Source organism: Papilio polytes, unplaced genomic scaffold (genome assembly GCF_000836215.1).
Source record: "Papilio polytes unplaced genomic scaffold, Ppol_1.0 DF824024.1, whole genome shotgun sequence".
Taxonomy (NCBI): domain Eukaryota; kingdom Metazoa; phylum Arthropoda; class Insecta; order Lepidoptera; family Papilionidae; genus Papilio; species Papilio polytes.
The window spans coordinates 1,773,085-1,791,960 of NW_013525180.1; the positions used below are offsets into that span (position 1 = coordinate 1,773,085).

At 34.6% G+C, this 18,876-nt stretch overlaps 1 protein-coding gene across 1 annotated transcript; it reads right to left on the reverse strand.

The window, feature by feature from the left end:
- Positions 1-8,167: 8,167 nt before the first annotated feature.
- On the reverse strand, positions 8,168-18,686 carry LOC106101174 (lysM and putative peptidoglycan-binding domain-containing protein 2). Its single transcript, XM_013280320.1, has 4 exons — positions 18,477-18,686; positions 18,109-18,401; positions 10,510-10,734; positions 8,168-9,852 (listed from the first exon to the last, which is right to left on the reverse strand). The coding sequence occupies exons 1-3, from the start codon at positions 18,645-18,647 to the stop codon at positions 10,527-10,529; spliced, it is 672 nt and encodes a 223-aa protein (XP_013135774.1). The 5' UTR covers positions 18,648-18,686; the 3' UTR covers positions 8,168-9,852; positions 10,510-10,526.
- Positions 18,687-18,876: the final 190 nt, after the last annotated feature.

Sequence of the window (18,876 nt, forward strand, 5' to 3'; positions counted from 1 at the left end):
GCCACGAATATGTCACCTTTAGAATAAGTCTTTGTTATATAATTTCTATTTTGTGGCAATAAATACATTTTCATTTCATTTCATTTCATTTTCATTAAAATCTGAGCCCTTATCGAACGCCTGACAGCCGCCACAGGCGCAGCTCTAACAAAAGATATTGTAAGGATAAATGTCAGCGACAAAATAATAAAGGATTCCAGTGAAATTGTTTTAGAGCAAAATTGTATTGATAAAATGTAATAAGGCGGGTCACGTCTTATTTTAGTTTGATCAACTATTTTCCAGTACATTATTGGATTGATAAAAGTAGATATAGGTAGACAAGTTGTGAGATAGCTGTCGACTGTATGGTTTTGTTTAAAAATGACTAGATGTTGCTTGCGACTTCACCCGCGTGATTTTAAAAAATATAGCCTATGTTCACTGATAACGTAACCTTTTAAATGGTGAAAGAATTTCTTAAATCGACTCCGTAGTTTTTGAGTTATTTCAATACATACAAAATTAAAAATCTTTCCTCTTTATATTGGTATACATTTCTGTTTATTTTGACTTCATTGTCCTTTCTGTGCAGTGTTCAACGTTAATAATTGAGGCACTTGAGACATTTACAAAAACTTAATTCTCGTGATCTTCAAAAATGGCAAACGGCCAAGACATGGCGGTAAAGTTGGTGCTTCTAATAAGCAATTCTGTGTGAGACGTTACTCTGCAGAAAATGTTCCATTTATTGCCACTTCTATTGAAACTTATTTCTTTGAATTTAATGCTCGCGACACGACTTGTGTTTGGATGTTAGAGGTTATAGTCGTCGTATGATAATTAGAATCTGTGGTTGAGCTTGTAATTTTACTGTGGAAAAAATGGCGACCGAGAATTAAAACGAATGATAAACATTTAAGAAACGTCGTTTACAATTTGACAGAGACATAATTGAACTGTACGTCTGTACAAAACATTTACCGTACAGATAAAGTGATGCCTACTTAGTTTTAACTGAACAGCTGGAGTTCTCAATTAAAATTGACATTTTAAACTAAGGCTGTTGTAGGCTTAATTGAATTTTGATTGTAAGCGTTTATCATTTAAGAGCTGTTACATATCGAAATGACGTTTCAGTATTTTGCCCATAAATATGTTATGATAATGTTTCGGCAGTGAAAACCCACAAAAACAAACAATACGCCGCACATCTCATTACATCAGAAAGCCTCGGGAGTAGTTTTACGGCTTAATTCAATTGTTCGTTACGTCGTTCGCATCCTTTAATTATTTTTTCCTCGTAATGAACGTCTGAGAAGCATACTAAGTAGAAGTCTGTACATCGAACATCCTTAAAATGAGCTCCACCGATAGTAACGAAAACAACAACTCATAAAAACAGTGGCGGATTTATTATATGCTTGCTTTCAACCGCCACTTCATCCGGGTGGAATTAAAAGAAACCAAAAGCAACTATGTGTTCTTTCAGACTATCCTCTACATCTATGCCAAAATCCGTTCAGCAGTTAAGGCTACAAACTCTAGTAAAGATACATCCATCTGAACTTTCGCATCATCTATACATATAATAAAATTGGAGTGTCTGTTTGTGATATTAAAAGAAAGTTTCCAGATATCGGGAAGAATTCGAAAATCGCTTTTAAAATTTTTTTGTCTGTTTGTCTGCTCGTAAGCCGCGTTTGTGCCGGGTAATCTCTGAAACGGGCGGATTTCTTAACTACACAATAATTAAATAACATTTGTATAAATACAGCAAAGAGTAAAGAGAGACATGTTAATATTTGTGAGTCGTTTACATAAAGTAGAATTTAACTGGACATTAAGAGGTTGTTTATGCTGAGTCCGAGCGGAGCTGTTTGTCCTCGTTGCATTATGCACGACTGTTTTAGCTCTGGTTAGAGAATAGCCCGCGTACAATGTTAAAAGTCAACAGTTTATACGTTTATAGGTTAAGTAGCCTTTTTCTTCGGAGATAAATAGAGCACGCACAATGATGTAGATAAAATATTGATTAAAAAATATTTTACAAAACCGATACATTTGTAACTAGCATTTTAAGGTAAAAGTGACTGTTTTTTTTATAAGACAAGGGCAAACGAGCGGCGGGAACACAGGTGGTCAACGACGCCCATGGACATTCACAAAACCAGAGGATCTACAGATGCGTTGCCGGCCTATGAGGAACGGCCGCGTCTTCACTTAGGTTAGGAGGAGTCGTGGTCAAGCGCTGGTTTATTTATGTTAAAAAAAGGTAGGCTTGCCTCTCAAAGGACCTTAAGTCGTATTGGTTTGGAAATTCATGCCTTTTTATGAATGTAAATAAATACATATTCATTCGTTCATTCATTCAATGCCGGAAATAATGTTTGTCGTGACAACCTTGAAACTTCAAATCACTGTACCCGAAACCATATTACTAAATCAAATATAAAATGTTGAATATCTCTAGATAGCATATCTTTCATAACGTACGTATTATAGTATTATTTTTCCACGAAAATATCTTGATATTATACTTAATTTAATTATATTACAGTACGTAGCAAAGTTTAAGAAAACAAATCTAAAATTAAACCGCTCAGAAACTGTTTGTTCTATAAAATACATTCATTGAGAAAATTGAGTAGAACCGTTGGAAATAAAGTTTTCTTTGTTCCTTCAAGAGTTTATTCCAGATATTTCATTTGTTATGAAAACAATTTCGACATTTATTTAAGTAAGAATTGAAGTTATTATTAATCCAATAAATCTATATCGAAGTTTGTAATTAACAACTTAGCCGACAAATCTTACTAATATTATAAATATGAAAGTTTAGATGGATGGATGGATGTTTGTTAAAGTTTGTGGCCTAAACGTCTGATTGGATTTCGATGAAATTTGGCATAGGTGTACAAGACATTTTTGAAGAACACATAGGCTATTCACTATTGTTTTTTTAATTCCACGCGGACGGAGTTGCGAGCGAAAGCTAGTTTTAAATAATTTAACTTTTGTCTTTCGTTACAGTTTCGATAAGAAATAGGAGACTTGAATTTTATACTCGCAATAAACGTATCTTCTTTAAGTTAGATTTGGTTAAAATGTAATTATGTTTTGAGTAAATTCTTATAGGTTTAATAAAAAAATAAAAAAAAACGAAAAAGCCTGTAATAAACAAAGCTAACACCATTTCATTAAGCGCGTAATTCATCTAAATTAATGTAAAATTCTTTGAGCAGATTTCCGGCGACGCTTCCGCCTATCGTTCAGGACTTCCGTTTCCGGTCGAGTCTGAAGCCGACAAAAGGACTAATGAACATTTTAATGCTTCAATAAAACGGACATTTTACTGAAAGAATAAAGTTTTATCAAAACATATCTATAAAAAACTGCTTAAATACCAGTTAATAAATGACATTCATTGTTATAAAGAGGAAGAAATGAGCAGTTTGTTCTCAATAAAGACCAACAAGTTAAGTAACCAACATTAACTAAATAACTTTTAATCCGCAGAATTGCTTCCACTTCACGCCTGTCTTCTGTGTGCTCGTGGTATTGCACTGGACAAACTGGTCATGCAATGTGAAGATGTTAAAGCGGGCTTTACCACTGTTAAACCTTTGTTTGAAAGAAATACTATGATAGGAATTAGAAAAAAACAGACATGCACATTTAACAAGGAAACTACCACTTCACACCTGTACTGTCTTGGCGTGGTATAGCACCAGTCGATCGGGCATCGTTACGAATGAACGATTTGTTCAGCAAGTAATGCTATTTTGAGACCAATGGTTCACATCTTCTTCTTAAGGTGCCTCTTCAACTAGCGAAAGTTGGAGGTCAGTTCTCCAATTTGACTCTATCTCTTGCGCGGCGAAATAGTTGGGTGGACTCACGATTTCTTTCGACGACCAACACTCTTTTCCCATTAAGATGAGTTAGGATCATATCTACGAGTATGGTGCCTGATCACGTGGCCGAGATACGTTATACACCCGTTACGCATATAATGTACCCACAATTAGTATATATTTATTGCACAACATATAACATAGTAATATGTGAAATGTGCTTTGTAACACAATCTCTGGCATGTAATGGGCCAGAATTTCAAATCAAAGCGGTATGATAGAGCTTTGTACACAAAATCAGTGAAGCATGTCGGGACAAAGAGTTCACTCGTGCGTGACTTTGACCCGTAGCCTGATGTTTTACTTCTGGAAATCGTATATTTACTTCCTTGTTTGTTTAAATAATGATTCATTTGACATGTGAAAGGACCTTACAGTCTAACAATTAAAACCTAAGTAGTACTGTTGAGGGTTCTGGTTTCGAATTTTGAAACAGTTTTTTTGCAGTGTTTTTTTTTTTATCGTCGTGCTCTTTTCTCTACGAAAGGTCGGCCCAGGATCTTTTTATTTCTAGACGCATCATGTCTTATACACTTCCTTCTGAGAATGGATCAAATCTAAGGTGGGAGTGTGTGACTTTCCACTTCTTTCCACAATCCATCCTTTTTTTTCGGTGTTTCTTTACTCTCTCTTATATTGTTTATTTGTGTTTTATTAATTACCCCAAATACTTGTTTTAAAACAGTATTAATTAACGATATTGAGTTCTTCCAATAATCGTTAAAGTTCAAGACAATAAAATAATTAGCAACCAGTCTAAGGAACGAGATAAAAGTACAGAGTTTATACCAATAACTAGGGGCAGCCATAAAACACCGTCTTAAACGACTTTAGTTATATAAAATGTTACAAAGTCTTGGCTCATTGCCACAAGGGGACACCGTGGTCTGTTACCGTAACTGGCAGTTATGTTAAACTTTAAAGCAGTACACATTAACGTTGCTATTTCTACATTTTAGTTGTTAACTTTTGTCTAGTTTCACCTCATTACGCTATATCTTTACCGCTGGGAGTTTTTCGAGTTAAAAAAATCGAGGAAGTAAACGAATTCTTTTTTTTAAAGGTTACACATTTAAATAAATAAATAAATAAAATAATGTTTAATTCTTGTTAACACTACAATTATTTAAAAAAAAAAGTAATTAAACACAAGATAATGAGAAACGTAACTAATGAAATGAAAAAAAAAAGAAATATTTAAAATTAGCGTTGGGTCCTCGCTCAGCTATAAATGCTGGATGCTCCTATTGAAGTTCCGCGAGAACCCTTGGGATCATTCACACGTCAGTAGTAGCAGTGGATAGGTAAAAATTATCACATACACATGAGTAAAAATAAAGTGAAAGAAAAAATTCGTACGTAAACATGTTATGAAAAATAAAATGTATACAAAACTACAACACAGATTAAAAGAGTCATTATTGGAATAACACAAAAAGAATGTACGCATAATATGGTAACTGTTTTAAAAGAGAGAGAAAATAATCATCATGTTACCTACTATTACTAAATTGCCATTAGCGATATTTTGAGATTAATTAAATTCTCTTCTTATTCAAGGAAATAAAAAATAAAACACAAATTCAACGTATAATAAAATATTTATTGAAGCTCAACTAGCATAAACAATAAGATACACATATAGCCAAATTAAATATATTGATCTTAGAATAGTAAATTAAAACTACAGAAAAGTAAATTAGTTCAAAAATATACAATGATTTTATTACTCTGGGGTTTCAATTTGTATCTATTTCATAAAAAAAACCGTATGCTATCCGTGCAAATTATAAAATACGAGAGAAGTGACGTCACATCTCTGATATAGTTTGAAAAATAAACAATGTATGAAACATTAAAACGCAATCCAAACATTATCAAAGGCATATCATAATAAGAAAACAATGCTTTAAATTTCGTAGTTACATACTTTCAATTGCTCTAAAACTTGCAACGTTTTTTTATAGGATTATACTAAAAACTATAATAAAAAAATAAAGCAAACTATACAATAGATTGATGATTCAACACATAATGGTTTAAAAATGAATTTTAAACCTAATGTAAACTTAAAAATAAAAGCTACAGATGATAGCCAGTTTCTAATGTGACCCCGCACCTTATTGTGACGTCATAGGTCTCAAATCAAAAAATGTTGAATCTTAGACTCAGAATTATAAAAAATATCTTTACGCAATTTTTTAGTTAATTAACTTTTCTTGGTGAAATCTAGGAAACTGACGTTCACATTCTTATTTAAAACGCATAGTAATGACTGATATGTAATTAATTGAAATACAAAAAAAAAAACAGAATACAACCCAAAAAATGTTTCTTAATTATACAACAGTCAGTATATAAAAGCATGATAGAAAATATAATTTTACATTAGGACGTAAAAATATCTGTACAATTAAATTATCTCTTCTTGGAACATTAAAGACAGCTATTTAGAATGCAATTTAAACAAACATTTTTAGACAATGCAAACTCAAAGTTACCTAAACAACTTTTTTTATAAAAACAGTTTAACATAAATATTAAGCGAAAATTAATTAAAAACGGCTCAACTCACGCTTTTATCCTCCGGTGACGGCACCGACTAGTTTTGGACCCTTCGGGGATCCTTCTGAAGAAGTGAAAATTTTAACAACAATAGCGACACTTCAACATTTTTGAACCCGTCGACATCTCCGTCGAGCCGAGCCCTCCGCGCTCTGGCCCGCAGTGCGAGGTGCGACGTGACCGCGAACAAAAGTTAAATAATACTCGCCCTGAAGAAGGATCCCCGAAGGGTCGGAAACTAGTCGGTGCCGTCACCGGAGGATAAAAGCGTGAGTTGAGCCGTTTTTAATTAATTTTCGCTTAAAATAATGTCTCACGTTAGTTTAAACAATTTAACATAAATATTTATAAAAATAAAAAGAAAACATATTAATAACTGACATTTTACATACAAGTATAACAGTTTGCTTATAAAATAATTTATTCTTAGACTAGTCAAACATAATTTTATAGTATGCTTCTTGTGACATTTCTAGAATATATTAAAATATCATGAAAAAAGACTCTTGCATCTTTATAACATTAGAATAAAACATTTACAATTACAAAAACTGTAACAATCAAAGCAAAGTTTTTTTTTATTCAATACACCTTTGACTAAACTATCACACAACTGTAGTGCGATTGATGTGTTTCTTAGCCAATTCATTTTGTTGCACTAAAAATCGAGTAATATGCGCACTTCCATAGTTCAAAATAATCAAAGCGGGACTAAACAGTTGTGCGATAGTTTGAAGCTCTAGCTCTAAAATCGTAATAGCAACTGAAAAACTTTATTATCTGGATGATCGAACCATTCCCACACATTTACGAATGTATCATTAAAACATCTTTCGGATCGATTATTGGGATTGGTTTATATTATCTGCAATAACACAACAATTATTTTTAAACTACGTCTTGTACAAATATATTTATATACAGCCCCCTAGACAAAGTGACTTTCGATTAGATATATCGTTAGTTGAATCGACAAAATGTGTCAAAATGTATAGAAATGATTTTTTTTTTTTATAATATAAGGTGGCAAACGAGCAAGCGGCCACCTAAATCCATCGAAACGGAGAGCGACCGCTGTCCATAAACAACCGCAATTGCAGATGCGTTGCCTACCATTAATTGACGGGGGAGGAGACGCACATAAAGAGGACATTTCCCCTTCCTATACGTCTCCTCCAACGGCAAATCCACTTTCCTTCCCATCTTTTCCTCTTAAGAAAAGGGTGGAAAGGAAGAGGGACTATAATTAGGCCTCCGGCACCACACTCATCAGACGAATCGCGGAATTACTCCCACTTTACGCCTGTTTTCTGTGGTCGTGGTATTGCACCGGACGAGCCGACCCTGCAGTGCGAAGATGTTAAAGCGGGGTCTACCACTGTAAAACTGTGAATACGAGACTTATCGAATGTTGTCACTTCCATACATTTTTAATTTTTCGATCTGCGATAGCGATAATCGAAAGATACTTTGTCTAAAGAGGCAGATTACAAAGCTCTATACATCCTTTATCTATCTATTTACTATTTACTAAGCTGTATAAAATATTGTTTTATTTCAATAAAGGCATTGAGGTTTTTTATTGATTGCATTTTTACTGTTAACCAAAACCTATGGTATTACTAAGTCAATTACTGTATTGCATTTTTTGAATAAATATACTTTTATAGGAGTTTACTGTATTTTAGTTATTTTTTTTTTAATTCAGTATTGTAAATATAATTCGTTGTAAATGTTTAGTAACGGTTCTTTTCATATATCTTATTGGCTCAAGGTCATTTGCGCACAGCACACTTTAACTAACATTGTATTTTGCGTACTAAGACTGTGTTTCGAGCCGCCAAGATATTTGACAACAACTATACTAGCTACTATTTATTCTATGCTTGGCTGCTGAAGTCCATTTATTTCCCATTATCTACTAGATAATAGGTTAGGTTTATCCAAGTTTAAATGGAGTAAAACTCAAGTTTGCTCTGAAACAGATTTCTTGAAACTATCAAATCAAAAACAGTAACGAAAGGTTAAATCTGGGAAACCAAAATATTCTCTACCGCACAGATATTAATCTATACCAAGTTTAAGGGCCTGTCCCACTAATGGCTGATAGAGGCTCAGATAGAGTAACAAAATCCTATATTTCCATTATATATTTTACACGTTGTGTTATTATCAGACAATTTCCAATTTGGTGCATATGCCCTTAATCACCAATTAATTCAGGTTGTAACGATAGGCAAATTGATAAATGAAATAATTTCGCTTTAAAATCCATTCCTTGCTATACGTGTTTACATAAGTTAGGTATACATATTCAGTTCTCCAAAACAGGTTATTTTTATTAACTTGAATAGCATATGCAATATATCTGGTATATAAGAGAGATGCCACATGAGCGGCGACGTAGCGGCGGTGTGCCGCATGAGAACCGGATGCGTGTACGTAAGGCGCGTGATTTTTTGTTTTTAAGATAAACTAATTACATTACCGCCACGCATCTCTTATACCTGTCAATGTTAAGTGTATTCAATGTTAACAAACGATTGGACGACTCGTCTAAAGTGATTCTGGAATAAAGTTTTTCACTGGACATCGACAACAATCACGTTGCGACTGCGTTGCAAACCGCTTGTATGGCATCGCTTTTAATTAAAACCATTACATTATTTTTATTTAATTAGTGTTGCATTTTTAATCGTTTTTATTATATCCAGTAAAATTAAAATATAGTGTTTCTCATGTATTTGATACTTGTGCTGTGCAAGTATTGCAATTTTTTTTATAAATATAGACGATTAAAAAGCATACCATTAAATACAATTGGCTTATATAAAATTTTACATTTTCTCTTAATTATATACATATAGTATATACACATATAACTATTTTCAAAGCTGTAGCATAATTTCTAAGATTTATAAATACAAAATGATCAAAACAGCAACAAAGGGTGCATCTTTTTTTCTTATATACAATATAGGTTATATAATTGTGTTATATAAACAACAAACGAGTTTCTAAAATATTTTGTTATAATATAGCAAATAAATACATCGATCAAAGTAGTTTTTTAAACCAAACATGACTGAAAATTTTACATTTGAAGCTTTTTCTTTGGCGTATTATTTTAGACAGCCTAAAAAGAACCTGATATTTTTTGATCACGATTTACTTACTATATTGCTAACAAATCCGCATAAACATATCAAAAGTAAAACAGATCGTATTACGATAGGCATAAGATCGACTATCTAATATCACTCGCCGTTAGAAGAACTCACCGCGGCGCACTCAGTCCATTGCCGGCGAAGCGACCGCCGGCCCTCGTGCCGAGACGCGACTGGCGCGTGACGTCACACGCCCACGTCACGTTCATTGGAAACGCGCATATCTGTGAATGCAAAGAATTATCAATTAAAATACAGATACCAAGAAACATTACATCATGAATAAATAATCTTACTAATATAAATAGATCTCGACGAAATTTAACATAGATGTAGAGCAAAGTTTGGGAGAACACATAGGCTACTTGCTTTTGTTATTTTATGTTACCATGCAGACAGAGCCGAGGACGAAAGTTAGCAAGACATAAGATTCGTATAACCTGGTAAAATAGACTCGATAAAGATATCTAGAATCAGAAAAGATATTAGAAAAATATCCATAACGAAAACCCGGAGACCAATTTTACTTCCTTTCCCTTTCCATTAATTTTTATAAAAACCGGATGACAAGGTAAAGTGGATTAGGCAGACAGACAGAAAGGGAAATATCCTCTTCATATGTGTCCCCCCCGTCTTAGAAGTAGTCATAACTGAAAATGCAGATGTCTATGAACGGCGGTGGCTGTGTTATTTTGGCAAGGACCACGATTGTTAAGTAATATCACATTTTTTTTGCTGCGGGCGATAATAATCACATTTTTGTGAGAAATCTTAAATCAATTCCATATTTTTTTGTGTAACCATCATTATATTCTGCGATGCGACACCGCCAGTGTGGCATATCTCTTACTTTTGATTAAAATATTAACAAAAGAACTGACCTGCGCTGTCTCGAGCGCTACAACTGGAAGAGGTCATCGTGCGCCCTCTCGAGGCGTTTCAGCGAGTTATCGACTCTCCGGCCCTGCGTGAGCGCGGCCGGGGGCGGTGGCAGCGGGGGCGGAATCACCTCGTTGTAGGAGGAGGTGGCTCCCATCGACGCCGACTGACGCAGCCGGGCCGTCGGTCGGTGACGCACGAACCCATCCTCCAGGTCTTTAACGAACCTGGAAATGAGAATTAAAAAATAAGAGATACGAAACTCCAATGTTTTTTTTAGTTTTTAAGCTAGTGCTTGACCACGATCCCACCGACTGAGTGATGTGAGATTCTTGTCGTTTTAAAAATATTTAACACGTTCAGCGCGACTGAATCTCCCAAGTAAAAAGGAACAATCATAGTGGCATGCAACGTGTTAATTGTTATCACATAATCTTAATGCATACTTAAATAAAAACTAAAGAAAGCATGTTACAAAATGAGACATCAGATAAGGTTTGTGCAAATTAATTCGTTATCAACATAGATTCCTAAATTCATACTGCTAAAAGGACTATCCAAACTGCATCTTTAGTTTCCGTAAAAATAATAAAACATATCAACTATACTATCAGATTTCATCATAAATTAAAAACATCAACATGACAAACAAGTTTTATTATGTAACATTTTGCTATCCATATAAATACTTATTTTTGTCGTTAGCCAATCCCCGGTGACCGCTTTTTTAAGATAAATTAACTTAAAAGAGTTACAAATACATTCTCACTAATATATACTTATCCTCGCATATCATCCCTTAATAAATCGAGGGCTCTTACGTAAACTATCAAATGAGAACAAGTCGTCGTCGATAGAGGGAACGAAATTAAATCAGATCCCCTTTGCACGAGCAGGGGGGTAGCGCAGGGTTCGTCGGTCTCCAACATCCTCTTTTCATTGCTACTTAATGATCTGCCGAATAATGTAACTTCGGGCGAAACAGTTATGTATGCAGATGACGTGGCCGTCGTCGTGTGCGCGTCATCGCCGACCGAACTCGAACGACGGCTGAACTCGGCCGCGCAGGAGGTGGCGCAGTGGCTCCAGTGGAACGGTCTCGTAATGAATCTTCAAAAAACACACTACGTCCATTTTGCAACGTCAAGTAGTAAACACCGGGAACTTTCGGTCTCAATAGGTAATACTAATATCGAAGAAGTAAACTGCACGTCATTTTTAGGCTTCGAAATTGACCGCGGCCTCGCGTGGGGTTCGCATATCGACAAACTGTGCGGTAAACTAGGCGCCGCGTGCTTCGCGCTGCACCGGCTCGCGCGTGTCGTCTCTGCTGACGTCGTCCGCACCTGCTACTTTGCGACCGTACACTCGCTGCTACAGTACGGCGCCGAGTTGTGGGGGCGCGCGGCCGACAGGGATAGGGCATTCCGGATGCAAAAACGCGCGGTTAGGGCGATTGCTAGGGTACCGCGGACGACTACGGCGAAGACGTTGTTTGTTTCGTATAAAATTCTTACATTGCCATCGTTAGTGATTTTCCAGGTTGCGATGTTTACACGGCAGTCGCTTCACGACTTTAAAACGCAAAAGGAGTCCGGCAGCTGTAGGATGGTGACTCGCGGCGCGGACAAGCTGGCTCCAGTGGTGCACCGACTCGCCAAGACAGAAAAATCTACGCACGTCATGGGGCCCGCCGTCTACAACCGCCTGCCGGACCACGTCACAGCGGCTACCAGCCTCGCGTCATTTAAAAATAAACTTAGGTCATGGCTAATACAAAAAGCCTTCTATAGTTTCGAAGAATTTTTGCTTCCATGATTGTTTTATGTACCCAATTCTTATTCAGTCATTTTTAATATATGTAAAGTTTTTTATTTTTTTAAAAAATTATGACTTGTAATTCGATTACCAATAAAATATTTGTATTTGTATTTGTATTTGTATTTGAGAACATAATAAAGAAAACTAAAATCTAACTTCTAACTAATATTAAAAATGCGAAAGTTTAGATGGATGGATGGATGTTTGTTAGAGTTTGTAGCTTAAACGGCTGAACGGATCTGGATGAAATTTGGCATAGATGTAGAGCAGAGTATGGAAGAACGCATAGGCTATTTGTTTTTGTTTTTTTAATACCACGCGGACAGAGTCTCGGGCGAAAGCTGGTTCTTTATAAAGTTCACGTATAAAATATATAAATCCATGTTCATATATAAAAAGTTGGCAGCCCTACTTATAATGCGAATAATACTATAATTAGGCCGTGATATATTTAAGAATCTCGCAAACAAGTGTCTCACTGCAAAAGGACCACTTCGGCAACAAAACTAATATTAGCCGCGCCTCGGTCAAAAGAAACTCGATAAATAGGTCATCAACACACTTAAATCACTAATCTTTACACATATAATAAAATTGGATATTTGTTTGTAATATCTAAGGAAAGATTTTGGGAGGATGATGTATTTTGCGTTGGTGATAACGAAAATCGCATTAAAAAATTTTGTTTGTCTGTCTGTCTGTCCGTAGGCCGCGTTTGTTCTGGGTATTCTCCGAAATGGCTGGCCCGTATTCGATAGGACATTCACTGATGGATAACTGACATAGACGGGCATATTTTTATCTTAATATTGCGAGGACGAAATCGCGGGCAATAGCTAGTCATACACATAAAACTGATATCACATTTTATGGATGATATTCGGTTGTGTGGGAACCATTAATGTTGATATTTAAGTTAATTTGAATTTTATTAATCCAGTTCTGCTTGAACTTCCCATATGCAAATAAAACAGTATAACATTTGTAGATATCTAAGAGTTCGTGTGAGTCACAAAAGCAATTTAAGGAAGAACTTGGTAACAAGACTAGAAGATTAATATTTTTATATCAACTTGACCTTGTCACTTCAATTAGTCTTCTAGCTCCTTGTATGCTGTTCACAATGACAATTTTTCCATCTAATTTTTCTTAATTGTCACATTAATAATTATTACTAGACTAGAAGCAATTTAATATTTGTGGTTAAAACGTACGGCAGTTTACGTAGGAGCCATCGAAATAAGTCTTTGAATACAACGCTATCGATCACTTTCTGTTCATTGAAAACTCAATAGATTGTACTACAAAGAATCTCCCGCAAAGCGATTTCTATGGTTTGTATTAATAATCAAAATCCTTAGAAATTAATCACATCATCATCATCACCAGCTCACTGTATGTCCCCACCGAGGGGTTCGGAGCCTACCCTAAAAAGGGGTGACTAGGCCATAGTCAACCACGTTGGCCCACTGCGAGTTAAACACAGCCAAAGCATAATTCAATATTAGGTGAATATCGATCCCAATTTTTTTGCTACCAATTTCATTCTAAATACATTCAGATTTCAAAACCAGATATTCAAATAAGAACTTTAATGTAAAATACACGTTAAGTCCTACAAAATAATATCGTTTATCGCATGTCAGGAGCGAATCAAAGCAATTGCGCACAAGTCGCCAAAGTCTTATCACGAGGTCAATAAACTAGTGAGGAACGCCTTGTCTGTCCATGTTTATACATTGCCTCAACGAAAGCGAAACGAAGGGGGAATCTTAACTGATATTGAACCAAATGTTTACTTAGCGTGGCTTACTACGTATTTTAAGTAGGAGGGTACGTCCGTCGCAATATGACTAGCCGCTTTACATACAACAAAACTAGACAAATTACCTCATGAACATTATCGCCAACAGGCAAATTAGTAGCAGTAAAAAAAATCACATCTCATAATAAAAACAAATTGTTATTGCTTCAGTTGGAACTCGTACATTACCGTTTACCGTCGCCTTCCTTCCCCTTAAGGAAACTAAGACATACATGACATATGACGTCACACTAATGCGTCTTGCAGGCACTTGTAAATAAATATAATGTGTTTAGAAATAAATTAACTTGTCAGATAAATAACTTTAATATGCCGCATAGTGATAATGTCGCTATCAAAAAAAAACTTTATAAACATCATACATTTATAACTAACTAGCTTTCTCCCACGAATTCGTCTGCCCGGAATTTTAAAAAACTTAGTGAGTGAGCTTTGTGTCCTTCCAGACTATGTTCTACAACTGTGAAATTTTTATCAAAATATGTTAAGACATTTTGAAGATACGCAGTAACATCCATAAGCATCTATGACATAAGCGAGAAGTAAATTCTGCTTAGAATAAAATATTAACAAATAATAATGGTAATACATAAAAAAGAAGAATTGAAACTTCATTTTTGAGTATAGATATAAAAGCTTATCTGTACTTAACCATTCAGTTAAATAAGAATTTAACGAGGGTTGAAGGAATAACCTCGAACGGCCTGCACGCATACCTCTTGTATACTTTTCGGTAAAACGAAAATAGGCGTTGTCGAAACATTATAAAGCTTTTGAGTCCAAAAAACAATAACAAATTGACCAACATTCACCAGTAGATAAGCTGTAGATTACTAAAAGGGTTAAACTTAATAAATAAGATATCGCGAATATAATCCTGATATGTAGAACAAAAACTGTTTTGGTGAATTTTTACAGCCACTTCACAAAGAAGCAAATTTTGTCGTCAATAATGTTAATATATCTATATCTATACTTCTATACTAATATAATAAAGCGTAAACACACACTACTTCGTGGCGTAAGATATCAGCAATCAAAGCATATTTTTGAATAGTCCTTTCTTTAATAAAAATCTCTACACATACGACACGCTTTAGGCTATATATTTTCAAACTATTATAGCTAGGGGGTAAATAAATTGGAAAAAACCTTCATGTGAGAAAGGGACCATAAACTACAAGCTCGCAACATTAGAGCAACGTTATTATGGTAATGGTAATTTAGACATTTGCAATTGAGAATTTGACAAATATAGATAAAATATTTTATAATTTCATGCGGATGAAGCCGCACGGGAAGTTATTCAATAAAAATATAGAACACGTGTTGGCCAATATTATTGCAATGAAGTATAATGTAATGATAGTATAAAAAACGTTATTGCAAATTGCTTTTATGGTTACCGAGTTATTTAATAGTTAACTAACAGTTTGGCTTCTAAATTAATGAACGCCTTTTAAGACCTTTGAGCGCCAAAATAACTCTGAATCCAACCATATCCGAGTTATGTCATTAGTTAATATTGTAGTATCTCCAATGTTATCAGACAAGCAGGGCACAATTTACGTGACCCAAAATAAACCGTTGACCATGAGACTTTCAGTAACGATGTGTAACATACTAGCCAAATATAGCCGCGGTAACGACATTTTTATACTAATTGTTTGTTTTTTTTTTTAAGTGAAAGGCAAAGGTATTCTAGCATTTCAACCAAACACAAAACATTAACTGCCAGTATTAAAGTCGGTTAGGTAAATTTATATCTAAATAAAATCAGAGTGTCTGTAATATAAAAAAAAAAAAAAACATATTTCGGGAAGATGATGTATATGCGTTGCTGATAACGAAGTTTGCTTGTATTTTTTTTGTCTGTCTGTCTGTCCGCAAGCCGCGTTTGTTCCGGGTAATCTCCGAAACGACTAGGCCGATTTCGATCGGACTTTCATTAAAGGGTAGCTGACAAAGACGGGCATATTATAGGCTACTTTTTTCTTAACATTGCGCGGACGAATTCGCGGGCAACAGCTGGTTTGGAAATAAAAATCAACTCTGAGTGTACCAAAAGGCAATCTAACGCATGATTAGAAAACACCACATGGCTAGTATTTTGCAATAGGGCTAGTTTACAGAAAGTGATAAGATTACTCGCAACATGGTAAAAAGCATACGATCCTATTTGACGACTCCTAAAAAGCCGATTTTATGAACTAAAAGTATAGAAAAATGTGTAAATGTTCGTACTTAGTTTACAAACATTATAGTAATTTAACCGAATAAACAAGAAATCAATTTAAACTACCCATCAAATAAACGAAAAAAAAGTTGTTGAACAAAACAAAGGAAAAAACCAATGAATGACTTAAAAAGCGGTAAATAAGAAAGGCGCAAGTCACATGATCGACGCGGATGCATAGTTAGCAGTTAGCACAAACCACTCGTGACCTTGTAATCAAATCTTGCAAAAAATATGATACATTACTGTAAAATGTCTCAATAGCTTTATGCAACAATATATTGTGGACAATGAACTTTCAGATATTTAGTAACAATAATAATTACATCAGTTTTACAGAAAACATAGCATATGTTGTGGACTTTTACTAGCATATGAATTAAATAAATCATTCCTTTTAATGAATCAATTGTACTTTAGAAAAACTCTAGGCAAAGTCTGTGTCTATAAAAATAAAATTATTAATGAAACCCTTTGCTTGCTTCTTTTATCATAGATTATTTTAATAATCCTAACAATTAATCCTACTAAAGAAATAACATCTCTTAAAAAGTCAAGTTGTACATACAACTTGTTTTTTGTTTTATTTTAGCATTGAAACACATGCAGACTCCAGCTAGTAATGTACACAAAGGTTTATATTTTTTTATTTCATAAGTTGACAAACAAGCATGAGGCTACCTAAATCCGTCAAATTGGCAAAGCTACCGATGCCCATAAATATCCACAATAGCGGATGTGTTGCCTAACCTTAATCAACAGAGGAGATGCACATAAAGAGAATATTTCCAATTCCTATGTGTCTCCTGCACCGTAAAATCCATGTTCCCTTCCTAATCTTTTCATATAAGAAGAATGGGAAGGAAAAGGGACGAAAGTTGGGCCTCCGGCACCACACTCATCACACAAAAAGCAGAACTGCTTCCACTTTACACCTAGCTTTTGTGTGGTCGTGGTATTTCACTGAATTAGCCGGCCCATTCATGCAAAGATGTTAATGCTGGATCTACCACTGTCGAAGCATTGTAAAACATGCCAAGCCTAGCTAGTAATGTACATAAAAGTTTACATATTACCTAATTTAAAATTTAATAACAAACTTGCATGTTAGTCAGATAACCCAAATTACAGCCATATTTCACTATCAATTGTAGAAACAGAGTACAAAAGTCATATAAGTTAAAAATAATTTAGAGTTCAAATCTTTAAGTTGTGACTTTCATAAATACTTTATCAGTGTAACTGTACACATGAGTTATCTTACAAAGCCCATATTTACATTGTACTTATATTATCTGTAGCATGGTGCTGGTTTAGAATTCAAGGGCAGGAGTGAGATATTTTCCATTTGGTAAAATAGGTGATTTATTTAATTCTATGATGAATGGGTGGAAAATAAGGTATTGCATAAGTTACAAAATAGTTTTGTAGTGTAGTTACAAAGTAACTTGTACAGTCAAAAAATGCTGTTACTAATATTATAAATGCAAAGTTTAGATCTACAAACATTTGTTAGATCTCTAGACTGGCTCAATGGATTTTGATGAAATTAGGTGTAGACGTAAAACATAGTCAATGTGATAAGTTTTTTCTTTATTCTTTATGGACAGAGTCATGGGCAATCACTAGTTACTACATTTATTTCCTTGGATCTTGTTAGAACTCTGTTTATGATTAAAAAGACTACTTATAAATGTAAAAAATAACAAATATACTCACTCGCTGTTTTCTTTGCTTTTTTCAACATGTTTTTTAATGTCTGCAAGTGAAGAATCCAATCTGTTAAGGAAATTATCAAAACTCTTCTTTTCATCAGGACTTCCGGGGGAGAAGTCCCGTGATTGTCTAGACATGTCCGACATTGAGGCCCGATGTAGGGGCATGGAGGGTTCCGTAACCCGTTCACCGTTCTCATAAAAGGGAGAATCTCTGGTTACAGGAATCAGTAAATATTCTCTCAAAAACAAACTGTCGGTCGCAAACAAACGATTCGCTCGTCTTATCTTTTCCATCTACAACAAAAATATCAAGTTACTTTCATTTGTATGCTAATAGATTTAACAATATATTTATTATAATAGACTTACTGTAACGCCATATTTAAGGGCAATTCCTTGTAATGTATCACCCTTCGACATAACGTGTTTGATGTATTCCTCGTTCCTCTTCATATGATTGCATGTGCTTCCATATTTTTTTAGTGGGCGAGCAGAATCTCGAATAGAAATTCTTTCATCAAAAAGACGATCCTCTTCCATGTTTGACGTATAAGAAAATGAAATCACATAATGACAATTGACAAGACGACAAAACAAAGTGACATTCTGTCAACGAGAGCACAGCATATACATACACAGCATGCAGAAAATACTTTTTTTTTTCGTTTAAAAAGAAAACGAAGTATTAAGAAAATAATGGATAAAATCATAAATTATAATAATATGACGAAGTTCAGTAGTTTTACATAAATACTTGGTACCAGCATTT

Excerpts from the sequence above, each read along its gene's own strand:
- LOC106101174 (XM_013280320.1), bottom strand. The coding sequence starts at position 18,647 with ATGGAAGAGGATCGTCTTTTTGATGAAAGAATTTCTATTCGAGATTCT. Across the intron at positions 18,402-18,476 it reads CCCTTAAATATGGCGTTACA|ATGGAAAAGATAAGACGAGC; the intron begins GTAAGTCTATTA and ends TTTTTGTTGTAG. Across the intron at positions 10,735-18,108 it reads AAAAGCAAAGAAAACAGCGA|GTTCGTTAAAGACCTGGAGG; the intron begins GTGAGTATATTT and ends TCTCATTTCCAG.